At 43.0% G+C, this 21,107-nt stretch overlaps 2 protein-coding genes across 2 annotated transcripts in view; one reads left to right on the plus strand and one right to left on the minus strand.

Annotated features, from left to right (window-relative positions):
• LOC130109641 (zinc finger protein GLIS3) overlaps positions 1–18,420 on the minus strand; it is a 172,680-nt gene extending 154,260 nt beyond the window's left edge. The window contains exon 1 of the mRNA XM_056276632.1: positions 18,356–18,420. The gene's annotated coding sequence lies outside the window, so the exon portion shown is untranslated. The remainder of the gene's footprint in view (positions 1–18,355) is intronic.
• Positions 1,452–9,241, plus strand: dio1 (iodothyronine deiodinase 1). Its single transcript, XM_056276638.1, has 4 exons — positions 1,452–1,908; positions 5,090–5,233; positions 5,973–6,172; positions 7,369–9,241. Exons 1-4 carry the CDS (start codon positions 1,572–1,574, stop codon positions 7,432–7,434), a joined length of 747 nt encoding a protein of 248 aa, XP_056132613.1. The 5' UTR covers positions 1,452–1,571; the 3' UTR covers positions 7,435–9,241.
• Positions 18,421–21,107: the final 2,687 nt, after the last annotated feature.

A 21,107-nucleotide genomic window follows, 5' to 3' on the forward strand; every position in this document is an offset into this window, starting at 1 on the left:
GGAGGGGGAGAGGTGGGGGGGTGGGGGGTTGGAGAGATACCGATGGAGGCGAGGTGCGTGTCGGGATGTCTGCTTTGGCTGAAGCCTGCGGAACCGCATGTCATGGACAGGTGCCAAGGTCATTAGATATCCTATAGACTCTACTGTGACTCTGCCGACTGACTACAGGACCGGCGTGTTTATGGAGCACGAGAGGTACCGGCGCCTCGTTCGTGCGTAAAGTTAAACTTTGGTTACGGCGACTTAACAAACCCGTTAAGTTGTCCAACAATTCCCACGCCATTATTTAAAAAAAAACACACGCAACATGCAGCGATGCTAAATTCATTTTTCTCCGCATCCGGTTTATGCGCGAATCCGGCGTCTCGGCGGATGACAGGGAGAAGGTGTCGACACGTCTCGTGGATTTTGAGCATTTACACTAAGCTATTAACCCATAAACGTTTCGTAATTCCGTTTCCAGAGGCGGATTTCATCTCGGGGATTATGTCGAGATGTCAGAAGCCAGTTTAACAAGCCGTCAATTCGTTTATAATGAGGGGGGGGGTTGTTTTTTTTATTTACCTTTTCTTTTCTTGTCACCCCTCGTTTTGCCTTCAGGTCTGCCACACTGGCAGACTCTCTTCACGCATGCTCAGTAAGCCAGGTGAGAGAATCACAGAAAGCTGAATCGGTTCATCTGGACCCCACGTTTATTGAGAGAGAAACGTTTCATCACTCATCTGAGTGACCTCTTCGGTCTCAACTGACTGCAGGTATCCCCACCCTTATAAGCAATACAGTGGCATAACGACCCAAACCAAATATCGGTTTCACATGCAAATTACCACTAACCAGCGTTACAATTGCCACGTGTGCTGTTCACGGAGGATTGGGGAATAGTTGCCATCACAGCATTGTAAGATGGCCACAGATGTACTCTTACATCTTACAACGCTGCGACGGCAACTAATCCCCAGTCCTCCGTGACTAGTACACATGGCCATTTTAACTCCAGGGTTATATACAGGATGAAGGGTTATTTTACAAACATCCCCGGCATTTCAATGTGAGAATATTATTTTAATCGGCTCATGGATCAATTAATTGCTCTTTCAACAATGCACGGATTTTGACCATCCGTTCAAGGCGTCACGTCCAAAAGTGAGGTTGTGCATCGACATCTAGTGGACTGCAGTGAGTCTGACACGTTGACACAACGCGGAAATGGAAACCTGTCCCGAGACACCGTAATATCTTCCTAAACGTGAATAGACGGTGGCAGAAACTTCGCTTGTGGGCTAGACGTCCAACACGTGGCACACGACACAAACCAACAAATAAACGTATTGATACAAACAAACGAGCGAATGAGTAAACAGAAACAAACAACTGGGGGGGGGGAGTTTTTGGGGGAAACATTTTTATCCGAGCATATATTTTGAGGTTTACGGTAATAATGAAAAAAAAGTTGCACTGTTCTCCAACATGTTGTCTGAGTGTTGACTCTTTGTATTTACTCTGACCGGAGACCTGCAGCGAAGATGTGCGTGAGTCGTCGACTTAAGTGAAGCTGCACAAAAGGGACCAAGATGATTTTGGAGAAGCTAGCGGTCTGTCTCAAAACTCTGGGCACTCTTTGCTCTGTGATCGTGTTTACGTTCCTCCTGAGGATCCTGCGCTTCATCTCACCAAACCTCACCAGAAACATCATGCTCAAACTGGGCGAGAGGGTCACGATCACCCACGACCCGAACTTCAAGTATGAAGACTGGGGTCCCACGTTCGGCTCAACCGCCTTCGTCAAAACCACGTTAGAGCACATATGGCTCTCCCTCGGCCAGGAGGCCTTTGTGGGTGGAGAGGCCCCCGACTCACCTGTGGTCACCTCAGAGGGAGAGAAATCGTCAATCTTTAAGTATCTAAATGGTGAGTCATTTAAGAGTCCGTTTTTTTTTAGAGTCGGAGTCCGTTTTATTGGCCAAGTATGATAAGAATAAGAGTAAGAATTACATTTAGTATGTTTGCAGATACGAGACATTTGGCTTGGTATGTAGCTCTCCATTACACACACACACACACCTAAATACTAAATGCAGTAATTATGACAGAAATGATTATACAGTAAAAATAAAGATGTGATAAAAAATAAGGATATTGAACGAGTGCCACACTATCCTACCATTTAAGTATGGTAACTACGAGCAGTATGCAAGGTGTAATTTAATAGAGTTGTGCTATAGGTAGGCTATGGTTAGTCCAATTACTGTGAAGTATGTTGTATTGCACAGAAGTAAAAGATACTGCTGAGAGCCTGAAAAATAAAACTACAGATCCTGTTGCATGTTGTTGCACAAGTAAGCTATTGCACTGGAGAGTATAGTGGAACTGATTGGGTGAAACTGAATATGGCATGGTATTAACAGCAGATGTGAACAAGACAGAAGTGATAGAACAGAACAGAAGTGGTTAACAATAACCCAGTAGGTTCAATAGTGCAATGCATATACTACACCAATCAGCCAAAACATTAAAACCACCAACAGGTAAGTGAATAACAATGATTATCTCGTTACAGTGGCACCTGTCAAGGGGTGGGATATATTAGGCAGCAAGTGAACAGCCAGTTCGTGAAGTTGATTTATAGGGAACGGAAAAAAATGGGCAAGAGTAAGGATCTGAGCAACTTTGAAAAGGCCGAATTATGATGGCTAGACGACTGGGTCAGAGCATCTCTAAAATGGCAGGTTTTGTGGGGATGTTCCCACTATGCAGTGGGCAGTACCTACCCAGAGTGGTCCAAGGAGGGACAACCAGTGAACCAGCGACAGGGTCATGGGTGCCAAAGGCTCATTGATGAACATGGGGAGTGAAGGCTAGCCTGTCTGGGCCGATCCCACAGAAGAGCTACTGTAGCTCAAATTGCTGAAAAAGTTATAGACAGGTGTCAGAAAACAGTGCATTGCAGCTTGCTGCGTATGGAGATGCGTAGCTGCAGACCGGTCAATGTCCATGATGACCCCTGTTCACCGCCGAAAGCACGTACAATGGGCATGTGAGCATCAGAACTGGACCATGGAGCAGTGGAAGAAGGTGACCTGGTCTTATGAATCACATTTTGTTTTACATCATGTGAATGGCCGGGTGTGTATGCGTCATTTACCTGGGGAAGAGATGGCCCCAGGATGTACTATGGGCAGAAGGCAAGGTGGAAGAGGCAGAGTGATGTTCTGGGGAATGTTTTGCTGGGAAACCTTGGGTGCTGGCATTCATATGGATGTTGCTTTGACACGTACCACCTGCCTAAACATTCTTGCAGACCAGGTACACCCCTTCTTGGCAACAGTATTCCCTGATGGCAGTGGACTATTTCAGCAGGAAAATGTGCCCTACCACACTGCACACATTGTTTAGGAATGGTTTGAGGAATATGACAAAGAATTCAAGGTGTTGCCTTGGCCTCCAAATTCCCTGGATCTCAATCCGATAGGAGTATCTGTGGGATGTGCTGGAAAAACAAGTCCAATCCATGGACTCCACAAGACCTCTGAAGGTCTTGTGGAGTCCATGCCTCAATGGGTCAGAGATGTTTTGGCGGCACGAGGGGGGACCTCATGCTACCTGAACTTGCTAATGACCTGAACATTTTTATAGTCATTTTAATACTTGTGATTTTACGATTTTAGCAATGAACCAAGCGAGTGAAGGAGAGAAAAAGTCCCGGTCCAGATAATATTGGCAGTCGACTTCTTCTTAAGAACTGTGCAGAACAGTTGTCTGACATATTTTCCTTCATCTTTATGAAGTCACCTCAACTCCATAGGGTTCCTTGTCTCTGGAAGGATTCAGTGATTGTACCTGTGCCCAAGATTAAAGCACCAAAATCACTCAAGGTCTATAGGCCCATGGCACTTACTTCTCTGGTCATGAAAACCTTCAAAAAGATTAGAAAGGAGGAGATTTTGGGTACACCTCAGACCAAATTGGATCCACTCCAGTTTGCTCACAGGGCAGGCAGAGGTGTTGAGGATGCCATAGGCACCCTGTTCAACCTGGTCCTGGATTTCCTCAGAATTTAATTGCATGCAACTTCACATTTTAGCGGATGGATTTACCAGCATCCACAACATTGACCCTGAATTATTATGTTGGCTGGTTTCCTTTTTACTGACAGGTCTCAAAAGGTGAAAGTCAGTGGCTTTAATCTGATTTCCTTTTACCTTCCGCCAGTTCCCCCCAGGGGTGTGTCGTCTCACCCCTTTTGTTTTACACGTAAATGAGTTACAGTGTCATTATGAGAGCAGACACATCATCGAGTTCATGGATGATTCCATTATTGTGTCCCTGTTCATTAATGATGGAACTGAGCACAGTCCAGTGGTGGATGATTTTAGTTACTGGTGTGAACGCTCCTCCTTGCACATAAGTGTCCAAAACAAAGGAAATGATTATTGACTTTAGGAAGAAGCCTCCTCCTATTCTTCCTGCTGTTATTCATAGCCAGGCTGTTGAAGTTGTCCAACAGTATTATAAGTATCTGGGGATAATAATTGACAATAAGTTATCATTTGAACCAAATGCTGACATTGTTTATGTGAAGGCCCATCGGCGCATGTATTTTTATTGGAAGCTCTGAAGTTTTAATGTTGAAAAAGTTTTACTCTTGTTTTATGGAGTCTGTTCTGACCTTCTCTTTTTTTTAGTGGTTGGACTCACTTACCTTGAAATACAGGAACAGGTTAGAAGGAATTGTCAAGATGTGCAGGAAAATTACAGGCATAAATCTAAATTACCTCTCCCATGTGACCAAAGTCAGAGCCACGAAGAAGACTCAGTCAATTCTTGCTTACCCGAGTCACCCCTTGTTCAGTGAGTTCAGGTTGCTTCCATCTGGTTGGAGATATATAATCTGCCAAGATGCAGGACCAGTAGATTTAAGAATTCATTTGTCCCTGGCCTTTTGAGTTGCATTAAATAACTCTTATGTTTCTCTGGTGAAATGTTTTGGCTGATCAGTGTATACATATACAGTAACTACGTTATATGTCATGTAGGCCCAGATCGTCATGGTTGTCGTGTTTTAGTGTCACTGTCGGTTTTCCCTCTGCAGAAACCCGACCACTGGTGTTGAGTTTTGGAAGTTGCACCTGACCCCCATTTCTGTTCAAGCTTGATGAGTTTAAAGCACTCATCAAGGACTTTGGTGGTGTTGCGGACTTTCTTGTGGTCTACATCGCTGAGGCTCATTCAACAGGTGAGTTACAGGTAGTGCTTTGCAAAATGGAAATATTATCCAATAATCAGAGGGAATTGTTTATGATATTGATAAATACCACTATATCTGCTTTCATATGCAAAAATACCCTGTTTAAGAATCCAGCTGAGGTTCATCGTATTGTACTGTTTGGTAATGTAAAGTATAATATCAAATGAAAACTAGATTTCAATTAATACTTCCTTAAATAAATATTTCAGACCTCATCTTGTGAGAAATTACAGTTGATGGATTCATGTTATTAATAATTTAGATAACAAAACTGTGCATCACGACATGGCACAATCAATCCAAATTTAATCCTGATACAAAACCAGTGAAAGATGATAAGTGATAGTATTGAATTATTGCCCAGCAAGTTACAGGTGTACTTGAAAAGCACTAGATGATTATATTACTGTGATTGTTGTTGTCTTTAGATTAAAAAAAAAAACAGTCCCATTTAGTATGTAATTTCAAAAAAGAAAGGTTGCTATAATCTATACAGCTCACTGGTAAGGAAAGGGCACTACGACTACCTGGATTCATTATTACACGAATTGGCATTATAATTAACTTTATATATAGCACATTATGTTGTGCATTATACAATTAACATTGTAATTTACTTTTGGTGAAAGTTTACACCAAATTTAATTTGACATTACAATATGAGCTATGACTTTGAAAGTAATTTTCTAAAGTGACTTTGGAAGTAATGAAAGTACCCCTGGCACAGATGGCTGGGCATTTGCCAACAATATTGACATCAATCAGCACCAAAATCTTGAGGAGAGGCTGTCGGCAGCCCAGATCCTGGTTGAAAAGGATCCCGGTTGTCCGGTGGTGGTGGATGAGATGACCAATGACGCTGCCATAAAGTACGGCGCTTTGCCCGAAAGGCTTTACGTGCTGCAGGCTGGAAAGGTTATCTATAAGGTGAGCGCTCCACGCCGATTACACCAAGCCGAGTTCTTCCATATTTAATTCTGATTGGCAGATGATTCATTCTGGAAGATAGAAATATATGGCCGCCAGTTGTGAGGGATTTTTCTCCACTGTTTACACTTGTAAGGTGCTTTGTGCCAAACAGGGGAAAGCTCAAATGTGAAGAAGAGTGCAGCAAAAGGCTGGAATTTCTGGGATGGGGCCAGTAGATCTTGTTGATTATGCGCCTTGCACGCAACAACACAATGACTAAGGAGATTGAATAAGAGTATACAGGGGAGAGAGGCTGGAGCTCTGCCAGGAATGTTGGGTAACAGGTCGCTGCCTTCAAGTCTGCCTCGGAAATTCCTGCTTATAAGTTTTATAAGCCGTGTTAATGCAACTTGTTGTGTGTTGGGGTCATTTTGGTTGGAGGGATACTGCAGGAAAGTTTTTTTTTTTTTTTTTTTTTGGTATCACCAAAGTGAAGAAGCCTATTTTGTGGTTTCGCAATAGGAAGGAGTGGAGGAAGAAAGAGATGTTTAGTAAGCTATGATGTTTTTTCATGTTATTGAGCTTATTAATGGTTTCCACCATGATTTATTTAATTGACACACCCCTAACTTGGAAACACAGAAAATTTTAATTTTTCCTGACTGGTAATTATGCCGTTGATTGTTCACATATGCTCATCTCGTAATTACGATGTTTCTGATGGGACTTGAAGGCAGCAACGTGTCCTCCAGATCTTCTACACAGGCCTTTTGTGAATTCATCTGTTTGGAAACTTTCCATATTTCTTTCATTAACTATTATTTAATTATTTTCAATCAGTTCCATAGAACCATTATATCGTTATAGTCTTATAGCTCTAGTTATATAGAACATTTTACACATAAAAGTCCAACATGCAAAATTTGAGAACAAGTTAAAAGCATCAGAAAAACCAAACAAACTCATATATTAACCTATATACATAGTAAGTAGAGTTTTGAGTAAAGTGTGAACCCTGGTTAAGGTAATGGCTGAATATGTGTTTGTGTGAATATGAGTGTGCTGATGGGCAGTGTAAGAGGCATTATTAGAGCAGGATACACACCCAAGTTAGCTACTTGGGGTATTTACTGTACTAATACCTAGTACTAATACACAGTACTGTATTACCATACATGCATATCAATAACAATTCTTCTTTCGGCTATCTGCAGGGGAGTATGGGACCTTGGGGCTATAGTCCCTTGGAGGTGCGGCTATTACTTGAGAAGATGAAATAGGAGGTTAGCGTTTGTCTGCGTTAGTCATCTTATTCTGCGAGACCCCGGCCCTCCAGAGACCTCTGACTTTGGACATGCTTTATGTTTGTTAGTGACGGCTACAGAATAAACCATTGGCCTCTGCAGCCAGATGAAGAAAAACATGTAATGAGTGTCCGATCGGGGTTTTCTGTTTTGGGTAAAACAAGGAAGTCTCACAGGATGTGTGGGAACATTGGGGGTGGTGGGGGTTATATGCGCCTCTTTTTGGAGCCTTTCTGTGTATTGTGTGTGTTTGTCATCTGTGCAGTCTGTTCATTTTCAACTGAGGCATCTAAAGCAATGATTTTTTTTACAGTTTACAAAGCTTTGACAGTTAAAGCATTATAGCCATTTTAACTAAGTGATCTGAAATAATGACTGAGAAAACGAAACTGGTGGGTAGGCTACGTTTTGACTTTGACACAGTCTGAACATAAACTTACATGGGGTAAACTCAAAATGTAGGCATTGGAGGTCCTTTCCACTAGGACATGAAGAGTTCTGCCGGTGGGGCAAAGAGGTGCTAATAATGAATTGATGGAGGAGGAGGAACTTTTGGTTGGCAGGTTTAAACTAGGGATGCACCAATATCCCTTTATGATTTCCGATACCAATTCTTGGTATGAATCTTTTAAGATCTTTTTTTGGCATTTTCCGCCTTTTTTTATTTGATAGCAACAGTAGAGAGACAGGAAAGGCAGGGGACAACATGCAGCAAAGGGCCCAGGCCGGATTCGAACCCAGGCCGCTGCAGCAAGGACTCAGCCCAACGTGGTACACACCCTACCAGGTGAGCCACCGGGGCGCCCCGGTATGAACCTTTAAGTGTCAACCAATCCCGAGTTTTGAGCCGATCCATTACTTGTAATTGACAGTACAGCGTTAGACCATTAGTCAAACTGAGGCTAAATGACTGAGATAGAATCAGTTTTTCCTCCATTAAAGTAATACAGGCTTCCATGTGCTTAAAAACAGAGTAAATTGAGCAATTTTGTTTTATTCATGACGAGTTACGCTCAGATTTTTGTATCAGATTTTAGTCTTGGGCAAAATCTCTGATATCATTACTCCATTTTAGCCTAGAGTCAGCGCCAATAACCGATACCAGTTATTGGTGCATTTCTTATTTAAACAGACGGACAGATGAGCAGACATCATCGGCTGACTGACAGGTCATTTGCCATGGTGGAGTGATTGTTTAATGGAGAACAGGTGACCACAGGTAAAGGAAGGTCTAGAAAAGACATGCATGGTAGGGGTAATACTCCTGCCTGTGCCGCTGACCAAGGCAATGGAAAGAAGAACTGGAGTTGGTCACCGGGTGCTGCGCCACCGCTGCCCACTGCTCCTATACAATAGGATGGGTTAAATGCAGAAAACTAATTTCACTGTAACTGAACAACTGACAAAATAAAGTGGCTTTCTTTTCTTCTCTCTGTGATTATATTTACACTGAGAGCTGCATTTATTTTCAACCTTTAGACTCTGTCGAAGCCAACATAGTCTTTTTGTCACCCATGTTAATGCCTGCAGTCTCTGTAAATGTTCCAAGATCATTTTTACATAAGGCCACTTTGTTATGATGCATAGAGTTCAAACCTCTGGTAGCTGTGTTTTGATTTTCAACTGAAAGTAGAACCATGTCTGAATTATGTAGACTTTACAGAGCATGTTTAATCTGTTTAGATATGTATTTATATATTCATGTATAATATATATCCACTATCTTTTGTGTTGTAATATTCCAACATCAAAACTAAGTCCCTTTTAACAAAGATGATAGCTGATAACTCCATCTTTGACTCGTCATAATTTCATCAATGGGTTTCAGAACTAAATCTTTGCATCAAAGACTAAGAAGAGTAGAATAAATTGAGAAATGACCTCTACGAGTCAATTATTTGTTAACAATAAATTTATTCTAATTAAAATATACACTCACTGACCACTTCATTAGGAACACTATACTAATAGTGGGGGCCTCCCTTTGCTGTCAAAACAACCTCAATTCTTTGTGGCATGGATTGCACAAGATGTTGGAAACATTCCTTTGAGAATCTGGTCCATGTTGACATTGAACCACATTGTCATGTTCATGAACCCAATTTCTGATGATGTTTGCTGTGTGACATGGTGCATGATTTATTGGTATTAGCGGGCCCAAAGTGTGCCAAGAAAGCATTACCCACACCATTACAGCACCGTCACCAGCCTGGACTGTTGACACAATGCAGGTTGGGTCCATGGTTTCACGCTGTTGGCGCCTGATTCTGACCCTCCAATCTGTGTATATCAGCAGAAACTGAGATTCATCAGACGAGGCTACATTTCTCCAGTCTTCCAGCTGTCCTGTTTTGGTGAGCCTGTGCCCACTGCAGCCTCAGCTTTCTGTTCTTGGTTGACAGAAGTGGAACCCGGTGTGGTCTTCTGCTGTTTTAGCCCACCCGCCTCAAGGTTCGGTGACTTGTGCATTCTTAGATGTTTTTGGGCTCACCACAATTGTAAGGTGGCCATCTGAGTTACCATAGCGTTTCTGTCGGCTCGAACCAGTCTGGCTATTCTTCGTTGACCTCTGTCATCAACAAGGCGTTTCCGTCCGCAGAATTGCCTCTCACTGGATTTTTTTTCCACACCATTCTGAATAAACTCTAGAGACTGTTGTGCGTGAAAGTCCCAGGAGATCAGCAGTTACAGAAATACTCAAACCGGGGCGTCCGGGTGGCGTGGCGGTCTATTCCGTTACCTACCAACTCAGGGATTGTCGGTACGAATCCTGGTGTTGCCTCCAGCTTGGTCGGGCATCCCTGCGGACACAATTGGCCGTGTCTGGGGGCGGGAAGCTGGATGTGGGTATGTGTCCTGGTCACTGCACTAGCGCCTCCTCTGGTCGGTCGGGGTGCCTGTTCGAGGGGGAGGGGGAACTGAGGGACCTGAGGGAATAGCGTGATCCTCCCATGCACTACGTCCCCCTGGTGAAAAGAAGCGGCTGGTGGTGCCACATGTATCGGAGGAGGCATGTGGTAGCGACCGGGATGGCTCGGAAGAGTTGAGTAATTAATTGGCTGGATATAACTGGGGAGCAAAAGGAAGAAAAAAATACTCAAACCAGCCCGTCTAGCACCAACAATCGTGCCACAGTCGAAATCACTGAGATCACATTTTTTCCCCATTCTGATGGTTGATATGCACATTAACAGACGCTCCTGACCCTTATCGGCATGATTTTATGGGTTGCACTGCAGCCACATGATTGATTGATTGATTGATTGATTGATTGATTGATTGATAAATGCATGAATAAATAGGTGTAGAGGTGTTCCTAATAGAGTGCTCAGTGAGTGTATATTGGACCTACCTCACAACCCATATCCTTATTGTGCTTGGTTCACGATGACTGGTAATCACCAGCAAGTCATTGTCTTTTCAGATCAGTGTTTCTCATATTTAGTCATCGTCAACTCCGCCACAACAGAAAAACAAGACCACGCTGCTCGACAAAATGACGGTTTTCAAACATTTGTTTTTTAATGCCACCTACACTGGAAATGCTGACACGATTCTAGCTTGTGTTTGAGAATACTGTTTAAACGTTAAAATATTCACATGAGTCATTATTGTGCTTTTAGTCAGACCCAACACAAGGGGAATCTATTATTCAGCTGAAGAAGTCTCTTTGAGTCTATCTTGTCCTACACGCACTTGGCCTGGCCTGAAAAGACAGAAAAATACCTTCAGCAGAGCCCCATATATCTTCATTACAACCCCTCAGGTCTTTGGGGAGAATGGCTGCAGATGATTTGTGCTGACGCGCTCTCAAATCTGCAGCTGAATCTGCGGTCTACAGCGCTATGTGAGAATCCAGCAGTTGTTGCCATGTGCTGTACTGTCTGCAAGTAATAAACTGCAGTTTATCACGTGCAGACAGATATCATCAGTTCTTTAGATCATAAACAGCGCCGTGCAGCTCTATTTGTTAATTTGTCTAGCGTTCGACTCTGTAGATCACGAACTGCTATTACAGCGACTCAGCTGTATCGGCCTTGGTGAAATGGCTCTGAATTGGTTTAAGAACTACCCATCCAAAAGAAGTGTGTGTCTCAGTAGAAAACTACACCTCTGCCTTACTTACAGTAAACAAATGTGTCCCTCAAGTGTCTATTTCAGCCCCTCTTATTTTCTATTTTTATAAATGACTTAGGTCATGGAATAACTCCAACTAAGATTCATTTCTACGCTGATGACACAATCATTTATATGGTGGCACCCTCTCTGAATCAAGCCATGGAGTTCTTGCAGGGTGCTTTTCAATCACTGCAACTTTCACTGTTAAACTTAAAACTGGTCCTAAATTAAAAAAACACCAAATATATGACCTTCACTTGTTCTCCCTCTAAGGTAGCTGATCACACTATCTTGACATTAGAAGGTACAGAAGTAACTTCTTAAAAATATGTGGGCATGTGGTTTGAGGAAAAGTTGGTTTTTAATGTGCGTATTGAAAAGCTATTGAAAAGTCTTTGGCCTAAACTGGGCCTTTTTGTCCGTTTAAAAATGCTTTCCATTTGAAGCCAGAAAGAAAATTGTGCAAACCTCATTTCTATCTGTATTAGACTGGATTCTGCATATCATGCTGCATCACGATTTGTAACAAATGCAGGCTCATGCACTCACCATTGCATGTGAGTTGAATCTTTAATATTGTCCTCTCTATACCAGAGGAGAAAAATACATGTTGCCATTTATTGCCAAGACATTGTTAGGCAAACTACCTACGTATATCACCAACTTTTTTTCCTATCATACAGGTAACTGTAGCACTAGCTCTACTACTCAGATTCTTTTAAATGTCCCCAGGGTACAGCGCTTGGTAAAACTGCATTCTCCTTTTATGCACCCTGGGCATGGAATGAGCTGGAAAAGACCATTCCCATAGAAGCACCCTCTTCTTTGAATTATATTAAAGGGCTTTCACAAACTGCCTTGAAGGAAACATGTTGCTGTTTTACAGAATCCTTGACTCGAGGTGGACTGTGTTATGGATATCGCTGGAATGGCCTGTATACCTCTCTTCTTTTACTATTTCTTTTTTTGTATTTTTTTTTTATGTATTGTATGTGTTCTTTAGTGTGAAATTGTTTTTTATTTGAAACTGCTTGTGCTGCCGTCTTAACCAGGACTCCCTGGGATAAGAGATCTTGTATCTCAATGGGACCTTCCTGGCTAAATAAAGCATCCATCAATCAATCAATCAATCAATCAATTTTATTGAATATATTAAAAAATACAAGCAATAAAAACAAATAAACAAAATCGCTGGCAACATATAAGTGACAAAATAAGCAACTCAAATAATACTGATCATGTTCAAAAGGGGTAAGAAGAAGTTGAGAACGTTTCTAGTCCTACCCCCTTATACCATTCATGCGTTGATAATACAAAACGAAAGTTCAATTCTGTCTCAGTTGATGCAAACAAATAAACCCATTTGGACAAAACAAAAACTGGTCACTGGTCCATCTTGTAACCATTCAATATTTTGTTTCTGAAGAGTCTGTTTAGTTCAGATAAAGTACCACATGTTTTCAGCTCATCACTGTAGTTACTCCACAAACCAACTCCCTTGGTTCTAACACGGTGATGGCTTTGCTGGTGCTTTTTTTTTTTAATATAGGGGTCCTCTCAAATTGTGTTTGTGTCTGCTTTCTATCAGTTGGAATAATAGGTAATTGTTGAGTTATTACTCTGTACATAATTTGAATAAAATTAAAGAATTACAGCACATGGGGTTTGCAGGTTTAAATACATACAGTGTGTGTGGGTTCAAGGTAATGTCATTCTGCCTTTAGTGGGAATCGATACCTCACAACCTTGTTATTCAGCATCTTTTCCTAATATTGACATCTTGGTGGCCAATTTACACCTTTTTGTGCTGATACATAACAGTAATAGACTTTGAAGATGTGTGAAAAATCGTCTTAGTCCCTTTGATAACTCGCAAAAAGTCACTTTATTTGAAAATGTTGCTGACCCTACTATACATTTCTCCTTTTTTTGAATGTTTCGTTCATAAAATCACAGTTGAGGAAGAGTCCTGCCTCTGGAGGCATGTTTCATTAAATCTGAAGTTTTATGGTTTTAAAGTGAAGCCTCTCACATGAAAAGTTAGTGTTTTTGACAAATGAGTACAAAACAGCCTCCAGATGTTTTAAACGGAGAAAATATGTCACGCTACCTTGTGAGATATGAACTCCTGCAAAATTACACCAAGCATGCTCCAGCTGTTTTATCAGACAGTGTTGGTGATGACTGATCTTCTTTCTGTCTACAGTTTTCTGTCTTTCCATCCACCCTGAAAACAATAACCTCATAAAACTACACCACTACTTGCTACAGTATTTGCTGAGAACATTTAATTTTTCTACTTTTTTTTAAACCATAGTAGCTATGTTGGCCATGACTAGTCCAATTTGTGTTTAGATGAATCATAACACCAAGAAGGTCATAATTCCAAGCCAAACAAATAAAAATAAACCCCACTATGTAAGTGATCCCATAAGAAAAGAACAAATGGACTCCAAAAGTTCAGGATCATAACTGGTGGTGGACTGAGCGGTCAGGCGTCTGTACAGTTTTAATTAGGGGCAATGAGCGGCTGTAAACATGAAGGGTTGGCTTGGCTCGAAACCGAGTCAGGCTTCAACCTGTGGACAGCAGCCAAACCACTCATTGGAGCAATTCATCCACCATTTTCTATTGTTTCACACGCAGGAACCACCACTGGCCACAATGCTTTCCAGTCGGTCCCAATCAGGTCCTCAGGTAGCACCAGTACAGCGGGGTGTTTTTTTTCTTCTGCCAGCTAGTTCATTACATTCACCTGTTGTTCCAGTTATTCCAACATCCAGTAAAGGAGGTTAGACTTGGAACAACAAGTGAATGTAATGAAAGAACTGGTAGAATAGAACATTGGTTCTCAACCTGGGGGTCAGGACCCCCAAGGGGGTCGATAATTTATGGGGCTCGCCAGACGGTTGTGGAGAAAACAAGCATGAACCTGTCCAGATCTACGGCGCACCTGTTGAGAAAAATAGGTGTACTGTCTCTTTAATTGCTGTGCCATCATGCTTTGCGCTGGCCCTCAGTATACTCCAAGACTTCTTTGGAAAAGCAATACAGTACTAAATGTCTCAGCGTTTAGTAGATGATAATTACCATTCTTCATATCAGGATCAGCATCAAAAAACATTGTGGGCATTGAATGTTACAGAAATCCACCACAAATCATGGTCACCTTTAAAAACGCATTCATTGTCGCATGATTCACCCGGGGACACACATCAGCAATGACAGCTTCTGCACAAACAACAGCGACCCATGATAAGTGTCAGCTTCTTAAGAGGACCCTGGGATCCAGCGGTCTTGGTGGCTATTGTGCGTGGAGGAACGATTGTTGAGAAAATCGAAGGACAGCGAGGACAATAGCAGACTAATGGCAGGTGCTGTCCAGAACAACAAGGTTAATGTAGTACATAGTTACTATATCAAGCACTACAGTGTAGTAGGACTCGCTCGCGTGTGCGTGAAACAGCGGTAGATACACAGCACCGTGGGGAAAAAATAGAATATCATTTTAGACTGGCGAATGGTTTTTACATTACATCGCCTGTATTTGCCCTATAACAGATTTTATTGCGTGCGTTTGTGAAGAGTCAAAGTGTGTGTGCACATGAGGTGCCATTATTTCAATCAATCTGAAAACATCAATTAAAGGCAAAATTGAATTAGTTGTTGTTCTGTCTGTGGGCAAAGCAATGACGTGAGTTCAGAAGCTTTCATGTGTTATATTACAGTAATCCCTGAACAGTCTCGGGTGGGTGTCATGAAAACCAACCTGATTATTCTGGGGGGGGGGGGTCATGACTCAAAAAGGTTGAGAATCACTGGAATAGAAAACCAGCTGTACTTTTGGTACCTGAGGATCTGACTGAGAACCACCGGTGCAAACTACTGTCTGAAACGCCCACCAAAATCATGTCCAGTATGCAGGTGTCAAAACCGTGTCCCAGAGGTGAAATTCCTACACATCACTTTTACCTAATGGACCCAGTTCCGACACGTATTGACATATATGTTTTGTTGCCTTTTTAAATTTGTGTCAACATTATGGAGACGTTTCCTCGAGTCCCACATGAGGGCAATGTTTGGTCATGTTCCTGTTATTCAACCTCAACATCTAGCAAGACAACAACATTCCCTCTACCTGAGAATGGGGACATTTCATAACAAAACTAGAAGAGTAAACTCAATAGAGCAGGGGTTGCTAACCATGTGCCATGGAGAGCCATGTGTATGCAGGTTTTCATTCCAGCCGGACTCCACACCAGGTGATTTCACTGATACATTCTTCCTCTTTGGTTGAAGGGTTGCTAATCAGCGAAATCACTGGGTGTGGAGTCGGGTTGGAATGACAACCTGCATACACATGGCTCTCCATGGCACATGGTTAGCCACCGCTGCAGTAGAGTGTAGATCCCCACCAGGTGTATCTCCCCTACTCCGGTGCTTGGACTAGGCCGAAAAACCAGCTGAGGAGTTAGCACTCGACTGCGGTGTAAAACAGGTTTTTCAAAGGTTTTGAATCACCACAGCCGCGAGAGGTCCTTGATCATACAGTCATAACTGTGCACAAATATTAGGCTGATAGGCCCAGTAGTATGCGAGGTTAGCAGCAGCCAGATACATGCACACCTGGACAGAAAACCCAGTATTTTCCTGCCATTATAAGACTTTTGCGCAGCGCCCAAGTAGATTGATCAGGAAATATGGGGGGAAAAAGTTTTTAATATGCTCAAACTAAAAAATCTACCTAATAAAAACATGTTGCCTGTCAGTCTGTGGATGCGCAGCCTCCTAGACGGACCCTTGCATGAATACAGCCAAGTCTAATATGAACTTAAACTTTCCAAAAAGAAAAAAAGTTTACTAAGCGACCATTTTGGCCTGACCCTAAGGCCGAGTCCACACCGCCGACCTTTACCTGTGCATGACGGCTACCTCGCTGAACCTCGCACGCCTGTAGCGTCCACTCAGACAGCACTGCTGCTGCAGCACTGCTACCGCTAATCTTTCTACACTGAATTTACCTTAGATAATGGCCATCGACAATCAAATGTTTCATTTCATTATACATTTCTATTATCAATTATAAATTACATTATTCATCGTAAATTAAAAAATCATGTCTGACATATTCTACAGCTATAGACACTGAAACCATAGTGAAAGGTGTCAGTTATGCAATGTAAAGTTGCTGGTATGATGTCAATATGACTATCAACAAATCATTTTCACCGTCTATTTTTGCTGAAGCGCGCCTCATGCAGAGAAAAAGAGGCCGCATGTCTATTCTCTAGCGTTGCGTCACCGCAGCGTGGCTCGAGCAGCGCTGCCCACGCGGGCTGTGTGGCTGCTCTAGTCTGTCAACATGGGCGCTGCTCAGGTAGGCGGTGTGGCCCGGGCTTACCCTGTCTTTATTTTCATAGTATGATAAAGCTGGGTAAACCATTTACGCTCACACATGCATGACTCACGTCTACGGTTGACTCAGATCAGGCAGCGACAAGGCTATGCAACACTTCCTGTTTTGACTGCAACCTAAAGCAAGTTGTTCCTTTGTACGTTTTGCATTGTTTTGGATTATCAAAATTCTTTTAACAACTTCTGATCGTGTTGTCTTTATGCATACTCAATAATCCGGGGAAGAAAATCGAAGAAGGTTGAATCAGTTCAGCTGAATACAACGTTTATTGACGGATACGTTTCATCACTCTAAGTGACCTCTTCAGTCTAACCTGACTGCAGGTGTCCCCACCCTTATAAACAACACAGTTGCATAACGACCAAAACCAACGATCAGTTTCATATGCAACTATGGGCGTGACCATTAACTAGAGTTCCAACGGCCATGTGCACTATTCACAGAGGATTTGGGAATGTTTGCCCACAGGCCAGAGGCCACTCTTTCAAGGATGAGGATGTGCACATCATTGATAGGGAGGAACCCTGGGTTGAACGGGGAGTCAAAGAGGCCATCTATCTGAAGAGGGAATGACCATCCCTCCATCCCTGAACCGGGGGGGGGGGGCTAATAGTCCATCTGTCACCATCTTACAACGCCATGACTGCAAACATTCCCAAATCCTCTGTGAACAGTACACATGGCCATGGTAACTCTTGCTAATGGTCACGCCCATATTTGCATATGAAACTGATGGTTGGTTTCGGTCGTTGTGCAACTGTATTGTGTATACGGCTGGGGACACCTGCAGTCAGTTTACACCGAAGCGGTCACTTAGATGAGCGATGAAACATATCTGTCAATAAACGCTGTGTCCAGATGAACTCACTCAACTTTCTCGGACAAAAATAAATGGATGTTAATCCACCAGTCAGTGAGAGAAGCGAGAGCCACGGGATGAGGCAATTCTTCTGATGTCGGGCCGGTATTCTGCTGTGTAAGCCTGAGGCACCGGCCAAGATGTGCACTGGAGAGTCTGTTTCTTTCCTGGTTCTTCAGAGCCAGAATCAGAATGCTTTACTCATCCCCGAGGGGGGACATTGGGTTCCATTACAGACACTCGTGCTCTAATAAGAAAAAACTAAAAGCTAACTGGGTACAAGATGACTAGAAAATAGAAACAAATAGAAACAAGGAAAACAGAAACGAATAGAAATAAAAGATAAAATAAGAAATAAGAACAAAATATATCAACTGAATTCATTGAAGAAAGCAATAACTCACATATGCACTTGGAGGGGGAAATTGTGAGTAGGAGCGCTGCAATAGCTCTCGTGTTTTTGAATCGACTTGGGGAACCACACTGATCCAAAAGTCACTCACCCCAACGTCCTTGTGTTGTGCTTTGAGCAAATCAATGTTCCCATCTCCAAGACCGCCGTCTGAAGAGTTACCTCATCTATGGAAGGTACCAGCCTTTTGGCCTCTGCAGTCCGCTGGCCGTCAGCCAAAACGGAGAGCGGCTGTCTCAGGAAGAGGAGGGCGTCACCTGAGAGTTTAGGAGAGCGTTCAAATCGTTCCTTGAAGTTTTCTGCCCGGGCTCGTCACGAAATCCTTCATTGCTGGATCCTCCCACAGTTCTTCCTTCTCGCAATGCTCCCGCAGACGTGCCAAGTGCAGCTTCCTCCCGTGCATGTCTCACTCCAAAAGGTTCAGCTTTGACGGGAAAGCTTCACCCGCCCCGTACACGTCTGCAACAGTGCGGTTCTTGCCTTGTAGTTCAGAATCAGAATCGTGTTTGTTGGCCATGTAGGTTCACGCTCCATGGAATCGACTCTGGTTTTGTGGCTCTCTCAGTGTGCTTAACATAGAATAACAACACAGCAATACAACAATCTTCTGATGTATACGTAAGGATTATCTTATACAGGCGAAATAAGAGATGATAAAGTGCAGTGGTGCAGAGAATATATCAGAGATGTGGAATAGATGTTAGCAGGTTACTTGCATACATGCCTGAGGTAGATGGACATGGCAGAGCGTACCGGTAAATGTACAGTACATACAAAATGGTTGGATTTATTTGACAGTGTTAAGCATTCATTTTAATGACAGCCAGTGGAAAGAAACTGTTTTTATATCTGGTTGTTTTGCGGTACAGTGCTCTGTAGCGCCTACCAGAGGGGAGGAGTTGGATCAGGTTGTGACCAGGATGTGATGGGTCTGCAGCGATGTTGCCTGCCCGTTTCCTGAGTCTGGAGGTGTAGAAGTTCTGAATGGAGGGCAGGTTGGACCTGCAGATTAAAGTGATGTAGATGAGACATGTGGGATTCCTCTGGGGGCTCCGGTTTCCTCCCACAGTCCAAAGACAAGTAGGTCAGGTTGATCGACCATACTAAAATTGTCCATAGGTGTGACTGTGTGTGTGTGTGTGTTGGCCCTGTGATGGCCTGGCGGCCTGTCCAGGGTGTCTCCGCGCCTGCCGCCCAATGACTGCTGGGATAGGCTCCAGCATCCCCGCAACCCTGAGAGCAGGATAAGCGGTTTGGATAATGGATGATGTCACCCAAAAAATACATGCCATCACCTTATTGTCACTTCAGAAATCTGATATTCTTGGGCTTTTTGGCTCCGCAGTCCGGATAAAAATAACACAAGCTCATCGCGCAGGTCACACACCCTCTGTAACGCACGGCCTTTGCTCTGCCAGCGAGCATCATTACACGGCAACGCTCTGCAAAGGCGACGCTGCAGGCTAGAACTCTCGTGAAGGAAATGTACCAGTCTCGTCACAGTACCCACCGCCTCCTTCATTTCCCCACACAGCTTAGTGCACAACACCGATTTGTGAATAATGCAATGAAACGCTAAGGGTGCTGGGTTAACAGCGGCGAACCCACTTACCAAGCCCTTGTATTCTCCCACCATTGACGAGGCCCCATAGATGACAACGGACAACATTTCGGCCACATCCAAGCCATGCTTCTCAAAGTAACTGTGTTAATTCATTAAAGATGATTTCTCCTGCTGTGCGCCCAGGGAGAGGGAGGCAACAAAGTAGCTCTTCCCGAAAGGTCTTCCCATCAAAAAGTCCTTGTGTTACGTACAGATGTGACCTGTTAGCATTACTTGTTTCTGCATGAATTAAATGTTATAAATAGATCCCAGGTTCAGAATAGTGGAAATAATAAAGCTAAATATAATCTGCACACAGTTTGAATTTATATAACCTTCTATTCTTGCCCATTTCTTATCTAGCCATGGATGAAGCCAAGCAAACCTGTGGCAGACATATGATTGTTCTCTCTGGGAGAGAAAAAGAGGTCAAACATGCAAGGTAAACGCATGTCTGATTCTTTCATTCAGAATCCATCTTTTTAACCAGAAATCACCGAGGACAGCTGAGAAGCCTCCTGTTCACAGGTTCAGTTCTTCCACCCGTCACTGTGTCATGTCCATTTCTGACGAATTGTTCTCAAAGTGACACAGCGTTGACTTGCTGTGGTGTGTCACTCCTCACAGACAGTCCTCCGGCCTTTGAATATGGAGTTGTCAGGAAACAGAATTCTTGTTATGGAAAGCCAATTTTTACTGACCACACTACACATGCACACAGTAATTTATTGGTTTACACACATTTCAGGTGAGACACAAAGTAATGTGGATGTAGGCCTTAAGGAGGTCAGAGGTCAGGGTTGCCTTTCGGTGTGGTGCCCCCTGGAGCAGTCTTTGGGATCCCGGCATTGCTCAAGGGCACTTTTGACAGTGTGCCTATGTATCTTTGCTGTGTACCATAGCAAGCTCTGTTGAGACAGATGTCCTCTGACATTTTTTTTTCTTAATTGCACATTTGGCTTTTTTTGTTGTTGTTGTTTCCTTGGATGAAAACTAGTGGAGTCTGCTTCCTCGTTTCCACAAGGCCACCCTGCTGCCTATATTATTCTGCACGTTATAGCTAGCATTTTGGAAGAAGAACGAGACCAGAGCACTCACTTTGAGTCCCCAAAACACAACACAACACCTGGAAAACTTAAGATGGCAAAGGTATTTTGGTGGTTTTGCTTTTGATATAGTGCTGATACCCGGTATCACTCAGAGCTGCAGTAGGTAACATGAACATTCCAATGCAAATCCT

Source organism: Lampris incognitus, chromosome 3 (assembly GCF_029633865.1).
Source record: "Lampris incognitus isolate fLamInc1 chromosome 3, fLamInc1.hap2, whole genome shotgun sequence".
NCBI lineage: Eukaryota > Metazoa > Chordata > Actinopteri > Lampriformes > Lampridae > Lampris > Lampris incognitus.